Consider the following 19,040-nt stretch of genomic DNA (forward strand, 5'->3'; position numbering starts at 1 on the left):
CCTTCTGGATTTCAGTGCCGCAACCAACACTGTATCTCATGTCATCCTGCTGAAATGCCTATCTGAGGCAGGGGTCTCTGGGTTAGCTCTCAGATGGCTGTCTTCCTTCCTGGCCGGCAGGACGTTTCGGGTAGTCACCCCCCCTTTTGCCTCTGGTACTTTTCCTGTTGGTCAGGGGGTCCCACAGGGCTCGTCCTTGAGCCCCCTGCTCTTTAATCTTTATGTTCAACCTTTGGCGGAAGTTGCCAGGAGCAGGGGGTTCACCATGGTTTCCAATGCCGACGACACTCAGCTGGTGGTGGCCCTCTCGAGTGACCCCGAGCAGGACGCCAGGACATTCCAGGGCGACCTCCCTGCAGTCGCCGAGTGGATGATCGCCAACTGTTTACAACTGAATTTTAGCAAGACTGAGGTGTTGTTGGTGGGGGGAACCATGGTCACTGGAGTGACCTGTGGTGGCCTGCTAGTCTGGGCGCGGCACCTACCCCGAAGCCAGTAGTAAAGAACTTGGGGGTTTGGATGGACAGCTACCTCAACTTTCAGATCCAGACGAAGAAGGAGCAAGGCACTTATTTTGGTCTGCTACGTGGGCTTAAACCTATTCTGGCCTTTCTTGATGCTACAACCAGGCAGACCATTATTCAGGCCCTGATTTTGTCAAGGCTCGATTACGCCTGCTCGCTGTATTTAGGAATAAATAAATCTGAAATACAGAGGCTACAGAGAGTCCAGAATGTGGCCATTACATCTCTCCTGGGCTTGCGTAGAACCTGCTCAGTGACCAGTGCTATTCGTCGCCTTCATTGGCTGCCGGTAGCCAGGCGCATTGAGTTTAAGGCACTCTGTTTTGCCTTTAAAATTCTGAAGCTGGCATCTCTCTACATTTTGTCCGATCTCCTTCTACCTTATATCCCCAGACGACCACTTTGTTCTATGGGACAATGTTTAGTAGTGGTTCCCCGGGTAAGGAAAGCCCGCACTGGCGGGCGCTCCTTCCGGCATAGAGCGGCCCTGCTGTGGAACTCTCTGCCTGTTCACATTCGGGAGCTTACTCACTATCTCCATTTCAGGAAAGCAATCAAGACTTTCCTGTTTCCATCCTCGTAGGCCTTGATCGTTTTTGCGTACTGCTCTGTTGTTGCTTAGCGCCGGGACGCCTCTTAGCTGAGGCAGCTGTTGCGCTCTATAAAATTGTTTAACATAACATAACATAACATAACATTCATGGTTTTCATTGTATGACTAATTTGACTTATTCTGCAATACTATTCCTACATTAGTTCTATTGTCGAAGCAATATACATGAAACAATTGTTTTATTATAGTTCTTCATGGAGAGATATGTCTTCACTGGAGCATATGTCTTGTTTTTCTTTGTGTGTTTAAGTTTTGCCATGTAACATTACCAGGCCTTGTCAAAAAATCTCTACGGAGTTCCGCAAGTGACATGGTTCAATGCAAACTGCCACTTCTACCAAAGCGGCAACTTGCTCACTTACCCTTCACAAGTTTTCTGCACTTTGCAAGTTTCCCGGAGCGTGAGTGTAGAAAACTCTTCAAACTCCGGGAGCGGAGTTCACCATCCAGACCTAAACATTACAGGCAGGATGCGACATACATTTGCAGATAATTTGTACCAATATGTGCTTTTTACATTATTTATAAGTGATCAATTAGCCTTTTTCAGTATCATGTTGCAATTATGTCATATAATGCAAATTAGAATATTATTTGCATAGGGATTTGTTATTTACAATTGTATTTTCCCTGCCTTTGGTATAGGTACAAGTAGCAGGGGGTCCTTATATAGACACTCAAGTCCCTACTACATACGTCTTTCACCTTGTGAGGAGGTATTTAGGGTGAGTGACCACTCCTTCAAAGCAGCCAATTGGCATTTGTCTCAACTATTGCCACCCTACACCTGAAGGCACTCAATCTCATTAGGTGGTCTTAGGTGGTCATGCCCCTACTAAACCCAGACTTCATCTCGTTCAGAAGTTTTTATGAAGAGCATACTCCATCCAGTCACCCAAGTCCCAGTTTGAACACACTTTTTATCATGGCCTTCAACTTGTGAGTAATCTTTACAGAGAGATGACCCCCACCAGACACCCACGCTTCTTTGGGTGGCAAAGCTCGATCTACGCATAGCCTTCAATGTTTACAGAAGACTCTGCAGAGAGTACAATCCCTAAAAACACCCAAGTCCATTATACAGCCAACTGGCTACTATGCAGAGACCACCTGTTACAAAGCTCTTCCTGGAGAGCCCACCCCATCCAGACAGCCAGACCCCATTAGGTGGCCATGCCCTTACTATGCACACCATTCCCCTTGTAAAGAAATCATCATTGAGAGCCCACTCACTCCAGACAACCAGTCCCATGAGCATTCAAAACATACTTCTTCCTCCAGATACCCAAACCCCATTAAGTGTTGAAACCCCATTATGCACTGGCTTCCTCTTGTACAGAAACGTTCATGGAGTACCCACTACCACCCGACAACTAAGCTCCATTATGTGATCAAGCCCTTGCCACTCACAGCCTTTCCTTTATACAGATGTCTTCATGGAAAGACCCCCTTTTTGGTGGCCCATTCCCTACTACGCCAATCCATCACCTCAAGACACACCCGTTCCATTAGGTGGCCTAGCTTATACTATGCACATCTTTCGCATTGCCCAACAGTCTTCAAGGAGAGCAAACTCCGTTCAGACAGCCAAAACCCATTAGTGGGCTAAGCCCCTACTACTTATACCCTAAGCTCAACTAAGTGACCAAACTCTTACTAGGCATAGCCTTTGACTTGTACAGATTTTTTTCCTGGGAACCCACTCCCTCCAAATACCAAACCCCATTTGTTGGCAAAGCTACTATGCATAAACTTCCTCTACAGATCCACATACCTCATTATGTGTCAAAATCACTACTACACACCTTACACCTTGCAAAGAAATCGTCACAAAAAGCCCACTCCCTCCAGACATCTAAGCCTCATTAGGTGGTCATGCCCATACTATGCACACCCTTTGCCTCCAGATCCCCAATCCCATTAAGTGGCCAAGCAGCAGCCATGTTCAGTTTTTTACCTTGTACACATGTCTTCACTGAGATCTCACTAGTCCAATACAGCCAAGCTCCATCCCTACTTTGTACTTCTCTGGTCAATCCCCTTGTAGGCACATCCTTTACCTTGTGCAGACACTTTTTATAGAGTGTCTTTTTCTGCAAACAGACATCTGCGTCTTGGCTCAACCATTGAGTCTAGATGTGGCTGTCTGTTTGTGAATGTTCCAGCGTTTTGCTTGCTGGATGGAAACTTGCAATGTTGATTAAATATATAATCAACATTGCAAGTTTCCATCCAGCAAGGAAAATGCACACTTCTATCTGTGACCAGGGTGACCAGATCCCCAAAATGTGTCAGGTGTTGTCCGTGCCACCCGCATACATTTTCCATGGGTCTATCAGTTGTATAAATCTGTGGTAAGCAACTTTGGGTGCACATTTTATGTACCAGATTGAAACTTGCAATGTTGATTTAAATCTCACACTGACAGTGCACTGCTGCCAATTGAGTATGGGACCTGGTAAGACTTTGGGGCTATATAGTTACACACACACACACACACATCCACACACATGCACAAATACACATCTCTCTCAATATATATGTGTATTTAGATAAGCACACACATATACACTCACATATATATAGATTTACACACACACACATATATACACTCACTCACATGTTTACACATACACACACATACATATCTATGTATATACACATACAGCCATATTTACATATCTAACACAAACAAAGCCATCATGGGCTACTACATTCATTTTACATTTTGCATTCCCATAATCCTTTCACCAAACTCGTTCGGGCAAATAATGTAAAAAAGATATACAGACTTTCAAATCCTGTAAAAATTGTAAAGGTGTCCCACCTCACGTTCTTTTGTATTGGATCCTGGAGTCTAGAAAAGCAATTCAGTAGACAAACATAAATTTAAAATATATTTAAAACCACATATAAAAATGCTTCTCAAAAATCTGATTTTCTGCTCAGAAAAGACAACCAAACACATTTCTGTTATGAATGATACATACATCTCTTCACCAATGTTTAAACTCCTTGGTATTCATTAATATGATAACAGATGATAAAATATCATTGCACTCCAATGCACAAAAACATCTTTGCGTTCCACAAGGCAAATAGAGGAGGTTGCTCCTTTTCATTTCTGACCACCAAACTCTGGAACCCATTGCCTATGACATTGCGCTCCTTCCTAATCATTTCTTCAAAAACTGCTGAAGACTTCTCTTTTTGATGCATAAACTTTCTGTTGAGGTTTAAATAGTCTTCTTCTTTTATACAATTGGGCAACTAGCGCTGGACACTTCTTTGAATACAGCTGCATGCTTTATAAATGTTATCATAGTGTATTATACTGTATGGCAAACTCGTAGCTGGAATCTTTCCTTCTTATAGCTCTTTGATACTGCAATATTCTATTGTACACCAATAATATGGTACTCCCTATAAATACTTTGGAGCAAGTACATTGCAGCATATAAATAACATAGGCTCAGATTTAATTACTCTGTCCCAATGGTGGAGAGGCCAATAGCCTCATTTATAAATGACCCTACAAGGTAGCAATAATTTATAAAGTTATTGAAAGGAATTGCCGCTGCAGTGGTTCCCGCCAAAGCATTTTACTGTTTGCCTCAGGGCTGCATCAGAAGGATGAAGCCTTGTAGCAAACAGCTTTCTTTTCAAAATGAAAATCCCAAAACACCATGAGTCTTCTCCCAGGGCAGGGGGAGCACAATACTTTTAATGTTCTTTACTACCAGAATTTACAGTAAAAAATTACTTCTTGTCTGCCTAAATAGGTCAGGGAGACATGAAGCTATTTCTCTGATGGCCCTGGGAAGTAAGGGCTGTCAGAGACGTTTGGCCACAGTGGAGACAGTACTCTCCGCTGTGGCAAAGCTGAAGGTCTGCTGTTATTTAAATTGGGCAGGCAGACCTTTAAATTGGTGGTACATATAACCTGTCATCATTGTGATGGATTGCATTTACCGCCAATTTATAAATTTGGCCCTTAGTCACTCCTATATGCAATGCTCCTTTTAGCATTGATGTTTTTCCCAAAAGGTGAATAAGCATTTAGTAAAACCTGCTTCTAGTTTTACCCTAACTCCCTTTCCTTTGTGATGTCACTCTTTACAAGTTGATCTTTCCTCAAGCAAGCCTTCCTATATGTAATCAGTGGTGTCCTGGTCATGAGTGTCCCAATAGTAGGGTCACATTTCACTAAATGCCAATGCTATGTTGTCCCTTGGAGGTGGCAATTTTGGGCCTATTTTCTGGGAAGACACATGTGAAATACACTATGTACAGAATGGAGAGGATGGTAAGAATATGGGATAGATATCGATTTCCCATCAACTATACTTGTTATATAATTTTTACAGGGTTAAGTCTAGAATGACAAATGCAGAGTTTTGTTTGGGAAAGGAGACTCTGAACATTATTTAATTTGCATTGATTTAATATTTTGTAGAATGAATTGTATTTATCCTCCACTTCATTTGGGAGCTTTATTTGATATTGGATTAATTTAATTGTGTGTAGATTGCATTGTGTTTCTCTTCCACTTTATGTAATTATTGCTTTACTGGTTTTTATTTCACTTTGTGCAACACTTTGACCTTTACCTCTCATCAGATGGCACTGTAGCACCTACGTGGGTCTGCTTTCTTTGTTGTTGAATTTGGTGTTATTTAACATCTGGACGTCACTATTGTCCTTATGCGTTCTAAGTCCTTTGTGGATGTGGGCAATGAGGAATAAATATTCTTTGCTCCTCTATTGTGTGAGTGAGTGTTTTCCTTTAATAGCATGTTTTGGAATTGGTTGTGTATCTATATACACATGCACACACCCACAACATACACATATTAAAAAATGGTTAAGATATATATATCTGGTCTCTGAGGCTGATGCGGTAAGGGGACCTGAGGAGGCGCTTTTGGAACTTTAAAGCAGGAAAATGTTTTAAACGTGCATGCACTATTCCCTGCATCCCCGCACAACAACTGGGCGTCAGTCTCACCCCCCGCACCATCTACCTGGATCCACAACTAAAGGATTCTGGGTTTTGTAGTTCACTTCCATCCAACGTGAACTAGCACAGGTGAGCGGACAATTAGGGGGCGGAGCGGGTCTGAACCATGAACAAAAAGGAGGCAGGACTTACCATCAGTTGCTGCAAACTTCCTGGATACTTGGGCGCTGAAAAAGGCAGATGATATGCCGAAATGCATTCGCCAAAAACCAATAAAGTGCTTCCCTAAGGTGAACCCCCTGTGTGGCCTCTGCTCTCTCGTTTGAAGGAGTTTGGTGTAATATATATATATATATGAGGAAGGAGTGAGAGACTCTGAAACGCGTCAGGCCGAGGGTTTCCAACACGGAATCGGAAACTGTCTGTTTATTTAAAATAAAGATGTTCTTTGAACCTGCGGTGGTGAGCGGCCTCAACTTGCTGAAGCAAAAATGGGTGATATATATATATATATATACATATATGAAGTTTGGCAGAGTAAAACTATTTTTACATCAGTACTTACCTTCATAATATTTGGTGCTTGGAATTTAGGCTTGAGATTTAGGCTCATGATATTATGTAGTCGATATTCTGGTGGAATACTACTCATGTCACGTCTAGGATTCACATGTGTGCTCTGCCAAAGGCATCACAGATATCACATGCCCGGGCAAGATTTATCTACACTTTGCACAGGTGCAGTGTCACAAAAATATTTTGGTGTGAAGGGTGCACTTTCAGGACAAAAACTATGCTAAATATCACACATTGTGTAAGAGCATAGACACAGGACCTACAATGTGCCAGGAAAAGGGAAAGAGCAAACGTGCATTACCTTAGTAGATAGATCACTATCCCACTATCTCCCTTTTTATGCAATGCAGTGCAACAACTTTGGTTACTGATCTGGGTTGCGTGATTTCTTAGTAAAATATTCCCTCAATTTTCAGGGCATCTGAAATGTGCTATCAGTCTAAATCCTAAACAAAAGAACGCAGTAACTCTCTCTGTCAGTCCTGCTTAAAGCCTTTATCTCCCAAGTTTATAACATGATATTAACTGGCCCACATTTTCTCTGCCAAGGAAGAGAGTCCCATGGTGTAGCAATTGTAGAGATTCATCTTTCTATGTTCTCTTGGGCAGAGATCAGGCACATGTCCAAGTGCCTGAATTTGATTTCAGAGTTCCTGGTTTTTTATTATTCTGAATCCCAGGTTCACAATTCTTTATCTTTATTTTCTCCCTGTCTCCTTGCTGGGTTATTTGCTCTATATTCTGATTATTCTTTCATTTTGAAAATATTGAGATGATTTTTATTTGTTATGTTTTTTTATTCAGGGCCTGACTATGATGTCAGTCGGAGTTGCCTCCAACGGACATCTCTGCGGTTTCGGAACGACCGCCCTTGCGTAGATGGTCCAAAACTGTAATTACTATGCACCTGCACATTTTCCGATGGGAGTTTGTGCGGTGGTCGAAGACCAGCCACAGCACAAGCTCCCATAGAGAGATGTGAGTGACTGTAGTACCTATCCTCATGGTGCCTGCCACACGGTGCAGGGATTTACAGGAGGCACAAGAGGTGCTACTTGCCCTAAACCAGAGGCCATAGAAGTAGGAGGGCCCTGCTGGAGGCCCCGCAAAGTCACTTTCTGACCGGCCTTCCATCTTGGAAAACCCCAGACTAGTTTTCCATGTCGGAAAACCTGACATTTTCAATCCAAGAGGAATCTTGTAATGATGAAGCCAGTCTCACTGCAGGGAATGTGCCTCTTTTAGAGGAGGATACAGATGTTAGGCTGAAGGTTTCCCATTGGAAGAACTGAACTTTGGGTTGTCCCAAACATGATGCAGCCTGCGTTTCCTGCCTTTAGTGGTGTAGCAGGGTGTACAGTGAATACAGAAAACTTTTTGCCTATACATTTCTTTCAGTCCTTTATGGATGATGCATTTTTGAATGCGGTTGTTGACCAGACTAATATTTGCTGAGTAGTGTTTGAGGCACAACAGTGCCAGACTTAAGCCCCACTCTAGAGCTACCTGGAGAACTTCCACAGTCTGCAAGAGTTGAAGAGGTTTGTGGGTTTTACATTTTGTGATGGTCCTGATAAGGAAGCCATCATTGTATTCATATTGGTCTACTAGTCCCTTGATGGCAACAGCTATATTTCCTGAAACCATGAGTCGTAACTGGTATTTGCTTCATTAGATGCTGCATTTTGTTGATAATGCTTTAGTGCTGCCACATGATCACCCTGATTGTGACCATTTTTTGAAGATTTCTAGGTTTCTAGTTTTAAAATATGTACAGGTTTGCTAGGTTGCCCTAGATGCCAGCTGAGCTAGGTCAAAAAATCCACACATTGCAAAAAAGCGACAGTTTTCATTGGAAAAATATTTTGTGTGTGTGCTGTGTTTTGGGCCATTTCCTGTTGCGGGCACTAGGCCTACCCACACAAGTGAGGTACCATTTTATCAGTAGACGTAGAAAAATACAGAATAGTTTAGCAAATATAATTAACTATTGTCTTTCTCTGCATTTCTGCCTTTCAAATGTAAGACAGTGTGTAAAAATGAAGACAATTTGAAAAATGTCCATTAAATCACATGCTAGTATACGTACCCACACAATCAGAGGTGTGCAAATAACTACAGATTCTAAACTTCATATCTGCTTCCCATTTTGGAAACACATAGGTTTCCTTGATACTTGTTTTCACTCTTTGCATTTCACCATATGGATTGCTGTATACACAGTATCTAATGAAAAACCATTGCAAGGTGCAGCTCAGTTTTTGCCTCCGGGTATCTTGGTGAACTTACAAGCCAATATATTCCTGCAAATAGAAGGATTCAGTATATTTCTTTAACAAATCTGCCATAGTTAGAAGAAGTTACAATTGAAAATGTAGCACAAATGGCTGTTTTTTTCAACTCAATTTCAATATTTCTGTTTTTAACTAGTTACTTTCAATAGGAAAAACTTGAACTATCTAGACAAATGACCACTTGCTTAATTCAGAACTCTGTTCACATTTTAGAAATGTATAGCTTTCTGCGATCCTTTGTTGTTTTTATGCCCATTTCTAACACTAACTGAAAGGAGGTTGAGAAAACAAGAAATAGACAAAATGGGGTCTGTACCATTAAAATGACAAGACTGCCTTGAAAAATGTTGTTTTCTGATAAACGTCTGCTTGTTCCTGAAAGCTGGGAAGATGGTGATTTTAGCACGATAAAACCATCATTGATACCATTTTCAGGGAACAAACAAACACTTTCTTTTGCAGCACTCTTCCCCAAAAACTTCTTGGTTCCCTCCAGGGGAATTCACAAACCCGCTGTACCGTTAGAATCCCCAGGATGTTGCTAACAGGACACAAATGTGGCATGGACATATCTATATGGGGCATAAGGGTGAACTACCCCAACTACCCTACAAAAAGGCTACACATTGGAGGAAAAGGTCTGGGAGTGAAGGGATTAAGCCCCCCTCATGTACTGCTTCTTATATAATGATAACATAATATTATAGCGTGAGTGTCGGATAATCTGAAGGTTACACTCCCCCAGTTTTACTGACCAAGCTATGCCCCTGGCGGTAGGATTTGTAGGTGAGTGGAGCTGGATGTAGCAATGAAAAAAACAAAACATTTGCCCTCCAGAGATGGCATAAACATGAATTTCTGCCCAATTCTATCCAAAGGAGGGGTAGAAGTAATGGGGAGGAAAAGAAAAAAAAACTATTGAATAATACAGGAAGCCTTCCAACAGCTGCTTGGAGTTTAGTGTGTTTCTCTATAAATACTAGGACTGGGGAAGTCATGATAATGTCCTTGCATAAAGTTAGAGCAAAATATCCCACCTGTAGTAAAGCCCACTCTGCTTGAGCTGTAGAGGCATAATCACCAGTATATCACACTAGAAACATGTTGTCATGTTCTGTTTTTTAGCAAAGGAACAAACATCACTGGTGTCATATAGACTCTGCAACTAATGTAAAATTTGGATATATGGTAATTGAAAGGAATTTTGCATTAGTGCAATTTAGGTGCAGAGCAAGTCCTTCTTAGTTTAGTTCAGAATTCACTAATAGTAATTAATTGCTCCTGCAAAATTAATGAAATGCAGTTAAAAATTCATGAACATTGGACTTACCTGTTTCTGTGCCTTTTGTCCATGTGTTGTCACATCAAAAATTTGGGAGCAAACACATTACACTCACCAACCTGAAATTTTGATTGTGCCTAGGTGTCTTTGTACTAATGATATTTTGTTTGTGACAATTACTCACTAAGATTATTCCATGGAAAGCAGTGTTTCAAGAAAATAATAAATCACAAATGAAACCTCATGATTAAAAAATAGAAATGTAATACAGGCAAATTCAGAGTCAACTTATTGCAAGTGTAAACAGGGGAAATAATGGAAATCTATCCTTACCTTCGAGACATCCTATGATACAAGAGACAGTGAGGGGAAAGTCATGTTATTAACATTTATTAATGAAAAGTTAGTACATCAGTACATAAAGCCTGCAGCAATAGAACTGTGCATCTTGAGTATTGTTGGCACTTTAAAGCAATGTAGGAAGTACCACTTTCCAATATTTACCTCACTATTTATGCAGAACCATTGCAATTAAGTAGCAACAAATGAAAATTAAACTTACATGAAATCAGCATTGACAAATGTATAATTCACATCATGGTCAATAAGATAGATCCTGTTTCTAAAAATGTGAAAATATTGTCTACTAAGGTGCCGATCACGATCCTGTACAAAATTTCCCCGTACGACTCGTATCCGGTCTTTTTACAGTACGAATCGTACAAGTGCCGTACAAACTGCCAATTACGATTCGCATGGGAAAAAGTCCATACGAATCGCATTGGGAATTATTCCCCACACGTCCTCGGGTCAGAAAATGTGTCCGACACGTCCTCGGACGATTTACCGTACAAATGTGAAAAGTGAAGTCCAACCGCGGAATCACGATCCATCCCGTGCGTCCGATGTTACAACCGTATGGAAAAAACACCGTCCGCACCGAACTCCCATAGCAACCATGGAGACATGTGCCCACATACGCGCCTAACACTCCCCCAGCCCCCGTATGTTCGAGTCGTACCCCCCGTGTATGTACACCTCCACCCGTGTATGTACACCCGTGTACGTGTCGTACCCCCCCGTGTATGTACACCCGTGTATGTGTCGTACCCCCCGTGTATATACACCCCTGTACGTGTCGTACCCCCCCTGTATGTACACCCGTGTACGTGTCGTACCCCCCCTGTATGTACACCTGTGTACATGTCGTACCCCCATGTATGTACACCCGTGTACGTGTCCTACCCCCCGTGTATGTACACCCGTGTACGTGTCATACCCCCGTGTATGTACACCCCTGTACGTGTCGTACCCCCGTGTATGTACACCCGTGTACGTGTCGTACCCCCGTGTATGTACACCCGTGTACGTGTCGTACCCCCCCCTGTATGTACACCCGTGTACGTGTCGTACCCCCCGTGTATGTACACCCGTGTACGTGTTGTACCCCCCGTGTATGTACACCCGTGTACGTGTCATACCCCCCCTGTATGTATACCCGTGTACGTGTCCTACCCCCGTGTATGTACACCCGTGTACGTGTCGTACCCCCCGTGTATGTACACCCGTGTACGTGTCCTACCCCCCCTCTACGTACGTGTCGTACCCCCCGGTTATGTACACCCCTGTACGTGTCTTACCCCCCATGTATGTACACCCGTGTACGTGTCGTACCCCCCGTGTATCTACACCCGTGTACGTTAGAGTCGTACCCCCACCCGCGTATGCATGGAGCATACCCCCACCACAACATTCTAAGTACGGAGCGCACCCCAGGCCCCAACATCACAACCGCATGTACAAGTCGTACCAAGCCACACACAAGGACAGCACTGTACAACAAAATGGCCCATGTACACACCGTACACACGCAAAAAACGCACGTACACAACCAGGAAAAACCAAAACGACACAAGAATACACCATTCGAATGGCACAAAGCCACTAAACATGTCCAACAACCACTAAAACAACACATTCACTGACCTGCAACTGCCAAAATCCAAAACAGAGGCCCAAAACACAACCACTCCTTATAACACACCCACCCAAAGTTCAAACACAGCCACACCCACCAATGGACCAATAAAAAGGGCCCACACACACAAACCATGAGCCTTTGCAACAGACTCACTGCTGCCAGACCCCACAGACAACCTACAGCACCATACTAGAAGCTTTACCACACCTTACACTTGCACACCTTCACACACACACCTTCACAAACACCCCCACATCACATTCACACACACACCTGCACAACCACACCCACACACCCACAACCATCCACACCCCCCCCCACCATCCACACCCACACCCCTCACCATGCCCACTAACAAGAATCCAAAGTTCACTAGCCGAGAGTTGGAGGTCCTTGTCGATGAAATCCTCAGAGTTGAGCCACACTTCTTTGGAACATTGGTCAGACAGACCAGCATTTCAGCAAAAACAGCCATGTGGCAGACCATCGTCGATGCTGTGAATGCTGTTGCGGACACCAGAAGGAACAAGCAGGAATGCCAAGCCAGGTGGTACGATCTGCGGAGGAGGGTCCGAGCCAAGATGACGGATGAACACAACCAGGCCAACGTCACTGGAGGAGGGCCGTCCCGCAGACCCGTACACTACCATCCCTGGCAGAAGAGAGGGTGATGGCCATACTGCCGGTGGAGGCAGTGGACGGATTAGGAGGACTCCGAGACCCGGGTGAGTACACAAACAACTCACCTCACATGGGGGGAACGTCATCCACAACCAAACTCACAAACAGGCACGCAACCACCCCAAGCTATCGCATGACTCAACCACACTCCATGAACACGCACATGCCACTGGCGCCACCATGCCCCATGCACCCAGCTGGACAATGTCAAGTCACAGGCCACAGAAGACACCAACACATGACACGGTAAGCCGGATGGCGGGAGGGGGGGCCCAAAAAATCACATAGTGCAACTCAGAAGCAGACAACAATGCCCCCTGCCCATATGGCCTAGGTCACAGCCAGACAAACAGTGTGTCCCAACACAGGAATGACTTGCCAGCAAATGGCGGACGCCTTGCATCAACACATGGGGGGGATGGCACGTTCTTGCACATGACAGCAGTTAATGAACAGCCAACACTGTGAAAGAGTGGCAGCACACACCACCACAGCAGCAGTGCAGACACAGACACTACACCCAATGGGTGCCTGGAGATCAGAAACAAACTCACATCAACAATCCAAGGGCCATTCAAAGATCTGCTAACAGTGTGTGCACAGTAAGCTGGGCTGAGGTGACAGAGGGTGACACACAGAGGGAGGGAGAGGGGGACAGAGAGGGAGGGAGACACAGGGAGACGGACAGAGGGAGGAGGCTGACACACAGAGGGAGGGAGAGGGGGACAGAGAGGGAGGGACACACAGGGAGACGGACAGAGGGAGGAGGCTGACACACAGAGGGAGAGAGAGGGGGACAGAGAGGGAGCGAGACACAGGGAGACGGACAGAGGGAGGAGGCCGACACACAGAGGGAGGGAGATGGGGACAGAGAGGGAGGGAGACACAGGGAGACGGACAGAGGGAGGAGGCTGACACACAGAGGGAGGGAGAGGGGGACAGAGAGGGAGCGAGACACAGGGAGACGGACAGAGGGAGGAGGCTGACACACAGAGGGAGGGAGAGGGGGACAGAGAGGGAGCGAGACACAGGGAGACGGACAGAGGGAGGAGGCTGACACACAGAGGGAGGGAGAGGGGGACAGAGAGGGAGGGACACACAGGGAGACGGACAGAGGGAGGAGGCTGACACACAGAGGGAGGGAGAGGGGGACAGAGAGGGAGGGACACACAGGGAGACGGACAGAGGGAGGAGGCTGACACACAGAGGGAGGGAGAGGGGGACAGAGAGGGAGTGAGACACAGGGAGAGCAAATCAGCCTTGTGGTGTGTGTGAATGTCTGCTCGTCAGCAGGTGGACTGCGTGCATGTAGACAAGGGTGGCCAGTGCCAGCACCCCCCTCTCCTCCATGGCAAAACACAGGGCCATGTCACAACCTGTGCACGAGCACAACGACAGCTACCTGCATTATCTAAGTGTGTGGAACAACTTCATGTGCCCACGTACAGTGCTACACGGAAGGTGCCAATGCACGGCTCGCCACACCTGCCCACTCCACTGCTGACTGCAGTCACACTTGACGCAGCAAGTAAGACTGTGCCACACATAGCCATAGGTAAAGTCGCCAAAGCTGTGCCCAAGGGACATACCCATGCACAAGTGCACTGTGAGTGGAATGCAAGACATAACCAAATGTTCCAACTTTGAAACGAATGAAACATGGATGTTGCATGGAACATAATTAACATTGTCTCTCTCACACACAGGTCAACGTCGTGGATCACCCCCCAACACTGGGGGGGAAGACTCACAGGACCCGGCTCGGCGGGATGAAGGAGCCACCGGCAGCGACGACTCTCACCACTCTGTGGACGAACCCGACCCCGACCAACCTGGCCCCTCTGGTGTCCAACGACCTGCAGCACCTGCATCAGGTACAACGGGGCCAACCACCACCCCCACTCCTGCCACATCCCAGGAGACACCCAGGATCCCTGCCCCACCACCACAAAGCAGCCAGGCTGGCCAGGAGGGACACGGTGTCCCGGGCACCCAGGAGGAGGCAGGCGACAACGCCAATGCCACCCCTCAGGGGTCCGGAGACCCGATGTGCCCACAAGGGCAGGCCAGGTGCAAGTGGGCAGGGGTGGTGGGAGTGGAGGACGGCGGAGGCGCCAGCCTGACCAGTTGGCTGGGGATCCGGTATATTCCCATGTCCGAAACATCCTGGACACATACCGGCAGGACACCACGGGCATGGCCCAGGTTGTGTCCGTCCTCGAGGGGATCAAGACCCAGCAGGCCCAGCAACATGCGGAGCAACATGCCTGTCTACTGCAACACCAACGGAGGATGGAGGACAGACAGGCTGAGCTTGTGACGGTGTTCACGGGAATCACAGTACACTCCGTCGGATGGCCGACAACATGGGCAACCCTCCCTGTGCCAGAAGGCGTAGAACATCACCACCCACAGGGAGGGATCAGGAGGAGGAGAGGAAACATCCGATGGAGCATCCCAAACATCGTCACGGCCTGCTTCTGAGAGTCCCCGCAGGAGGGCGGGTCGTCCACGGAAAAGACCGTGAGGGTCGACGCTACAGCACCATCTCCCAGGACACCTGGCCTTGCAGCTGGCCCACTGGAGCAACAGCAGCACAGCATCAAAAGACATTCTCTGCCACATGGCCTTGCTGGTCACTGTCTGACCAATGTTGACAAAGACTGTGGCATGGACTCTGAGGATTTCTAATGGCAAGGACACCAACTCCCCTAGTGAACTTTGGATTCCACACACCCGGAAAGCCCCTCATGTCAACCCCCCCCCCACTAAAATAAAAAGTCACACCATGAAGAGAAGATGCCTGCTGGTTGCATTATTACCTTACATGTGTCTTGTAAAGTCTAACCATGCCTGAGTTCTCATTTGACTTCAAGCATCCACACCCTGGGGCCTGAGTCTGGCACAGGACACACGGGTCACAGTGTATTAGGCAAGACAGACATGGAGCACCATACACACCCGTGATGGGCCCAACCAGCTGAGGGGGGGCGCACAACCGTGCCGACAGACATATTGAGTACAGCAACAGTCATGCGCAGAGGTCAGGGATCATGTCGAGTGTCCTGGGGGGCACCCAGGTATGTGTAGACAGGTGGCAGAACCATGTCCTGCAAGCTTGAGTCAGGTGGATGCAGAGAATGGTGGCCTGGCCAACGTTGGATGCATGGGGATGGCACATGTCACAATACCCACACAGTCATGGACATCATGCACAGTACACGGTCTAATCCCACACAAACAGCTTGCATCTTGCTACTCTACACATAGACACATAGCCACTATCACGGAAAACCATGCCAGACATGCCGGATGCACCGTGGCAACACACCAGCATTGACGGAGAAGAGGCACCTTGGAGGCATAGGGACACCTTTATTAGTAATGTATTTGGGATTGCAGAGGCAAGTCGGAGTACACATGAACGGGTCATGTGGAGTAACATGTGGGTCCAACACTGGCACCCCCCTTCTGCAGCACAAATGCGTGATATCCGTGGAACTGGCACACAAGTGTCGGCTAACAGCTAAACACCCCCTGCTGCTCACGGAGAGCCTGCCATACACCATTGATCCACTGATGTGGAAGTCCCACACCATGTCAAGCCAATGCAAACCGTATGTGTCCGAGGGCAGTGTTACATACATTGATGCCATCATCACATTCCACAATCCCATCACTGATGACTGTCAACAAGTCTGACCATCTATTCAGGTGTACCCATCTGCATGTCATGTGTCCCATGGTGATGCAACATGTCTGCAGAGGAAACAAACATCGACAGGGGCAGTGTGCATACATCGTGAACTACTGCCACACCCAATACACCCCTGATGCATCCCTTACCCTAAGGAGACTTCCAAACTTGTCCGTGCGTGTAACGCTGAGTCAGCACACGATGACGTGTCCATGAGGAATAGCAGTGCCACAACAATGCAAGCAGCAGACGGCATGCACAAGTACCTGGGGAAGAGGGACACACAAGAAGTCAGTCACAAAAAGCACAGCCACTTGCATGTGCATGTACTCGACACATGTATGGATGACAACATGCTAGGTCACAATTATGACTGGGGAAATACACTCATCACTGGCACCATCACTCCAGTGACACATCCACACACACCTCTGACTCACGTGCCATACATGCAGATGGAGACACACATCGCAACACATGCCACACGGGGACCAATGCGTGCACACTCAGACACTGGTACTCACCACTAAGCAAAGAAGTCGCGTATGAGCCGAGTCCGGATGTCCTCTTGCGGCTCCACATCCTCCACATCACTAGCCCCATTGCCAAGCCCTTCGTCCTCCACGGGTGGATGGTCCAGGTCATCTTGATCCAGGATGAGTGGCACAGCTTTCTCAACTGCCATGTTGTGCAGCATGCAGCAGACCATGAAGATTTTGCAGACCTTCGCCGGGGCATATGGGAGGGTGCCGCCGGTCTTGTGGAGGCATTGGAATCGGCTCTTCAGGAGGCCAAACGTCCTCTCTATCACTCGCCTTGTCCGGCCATGGGCGGTGTTGTAGCGGAGCTGGGCCAGCGTGATGGGGTTGCGGAGAGGTGTGATCAGCCATGGCATGTTGGGATAGCCAGCGTCCCCTACATGGAAAGCACATGGACATAAGTAGGACAGGAGAAGCGGTCGTGCTGGAAGTCTACGCAAAATACAGGACAGACAGAGTGTACCCACCAACAACACATGCTCGTTCGTTGCGCAGCTGCGTCATCATTTCAGGCACCCTGCTACGCCTCATGATGTAGGCATCGTGTGCTGATCCTGGAAAACGAGCACAGACATGTGAAATCACCATGTTGGACAGACACAACACAAGGGCATTGATGGAGTGGTAGTGCTTGCGATTCCTGTACGCTACCTCCTGTGCCTGTGGTGGTACCAAAGCCACATGTGTCCCATCTATGGACCCAATGACATGGGGCATCCCTCCCAGGGCATAGAATCCACGCTTGACCCCAGTCAACATTTCAGGGGTTGGGAAATGGATGAAGTCATCCAGGTGAATCAACATGGCCTCTAAGAAATCATGCAGCACACGGCAGAACATGCTCTGGGACATGCCACCAACATGAGCTATGGTATTTTGAAAGGTACCCGTGGCTAGAAAATGTAGGGCTGCCATTACCTTCAGCTTGGGTGTCAGTGCCGTAGGATACCTGTGCAGCGGTTGCAGGTGTGGTGCCAGTCTTGCCGTCAACTCCAGAATCAACCGTTGGGGGAAGCGGTAGCACCGGATACAGTCATTCTCCCGCATGGCAGCCAAGTCCGGAATTGGTCGGGGAAGAGGCGGCGCTCTGCAGTAATTTGGAAGTGACAAGGAAGAGTGAGTGCACCACAACAACAATTTATTTGTACTGAGCACATGTTAATCTGTCTATACACATATGCTACATACGGAGTCAGGTATGTGCCACATGCCCTGGATACGTATGGCTGCCAGGTGACACTCCTACCAAGACCCAGCTACACACGGAGATTGTGAACCTCCACATGCCATGGCATGGGATTAGCTGTGTCCCAGTGTAAGTGAAAAGCCAGACGCAAGACAGGAGTGACATACATCCACACATCAGCAGAAGTAGGATGTCAATTTCAGAGACTGGTAGCGGAACCCCAGAGCCACAGGTCACATGACATTACACTAGGACAGCCCACACACCTTGCCAATAAGGTGTACATGTAATGACTCACCACACATTCATAGAGAGGATGCAGACATGTCCTTGTTACGCTACTCCGTGTGCCATGCATACATACGCACCTCACATCCGATACCACATGTGGCCTGGTGTGCGTAACAGTGTGCCATGTCCATCTACACACAGACACATGTTGGTTGCTGCAACAGCTGCAGCTTTTGAGGGAGCACCAACATCAAGCTAATGGGAACACCTCACACATACATAGTCACATCGTGCACCATGGGTAGTCACATGTCTGGTGTGGTAACCCGTGTACCTGGCCTCAGGGGACACTTCCGTGTGTTGGTGTCCATGCCATGCCAGTGACGCTCATCCCAAGTGTGCAGTACGACATGCACACATGTCAAAGGAGTCAAGGGCATGCCTGGCATACATTGCACCATCACACATAACATCTG

At 46.9% G+C, this 19,040-nt stretch overlaps 1 protein-coding gene across 1 annotated transcript in view; it reads right to left on the reverse strand.

Moving 5' to 3' along the window:
• LOC146806138 (uncharacterized) overlaps window positions 1–6,749 on the reverse strand; it is a 99,686-nt gene extending 92,937 nt beyond the window's left edge. Inside the window, exons 1-2 of the mRNA XM_085623865.1 lie at window positions 6,663–6,749; window positions 3,965–3,994 (exon numbers count right to left, since the gene is read on the reverse strand). Of these exons, the coding sequence (XP_085479991.1) occupies window positions 3,965–3,994; window positions 6,663–6,749 (117 nt within the window). The remainder of the gene's footprint in view (window positions 1–3,964; window positions 3,995–6,662) is intronic.
• Window positions 6,750–19,040: the final 12,291 nt, after the last annotated feature.

The sequence above is a fragment of the Triturus cristatus genome, chromosome 8, assembly GCF_964204655.1.
Source record: "Triturus cristatus chromosome 8, aTriCri1.1, whole genome shotgun sequence".
Classification (NCBI taxonomy): Eukaryota; Metazoa; Chordata; class Amphibia; order Caudata; family Salamandridae; genus Triturus; species Triturus cristatus.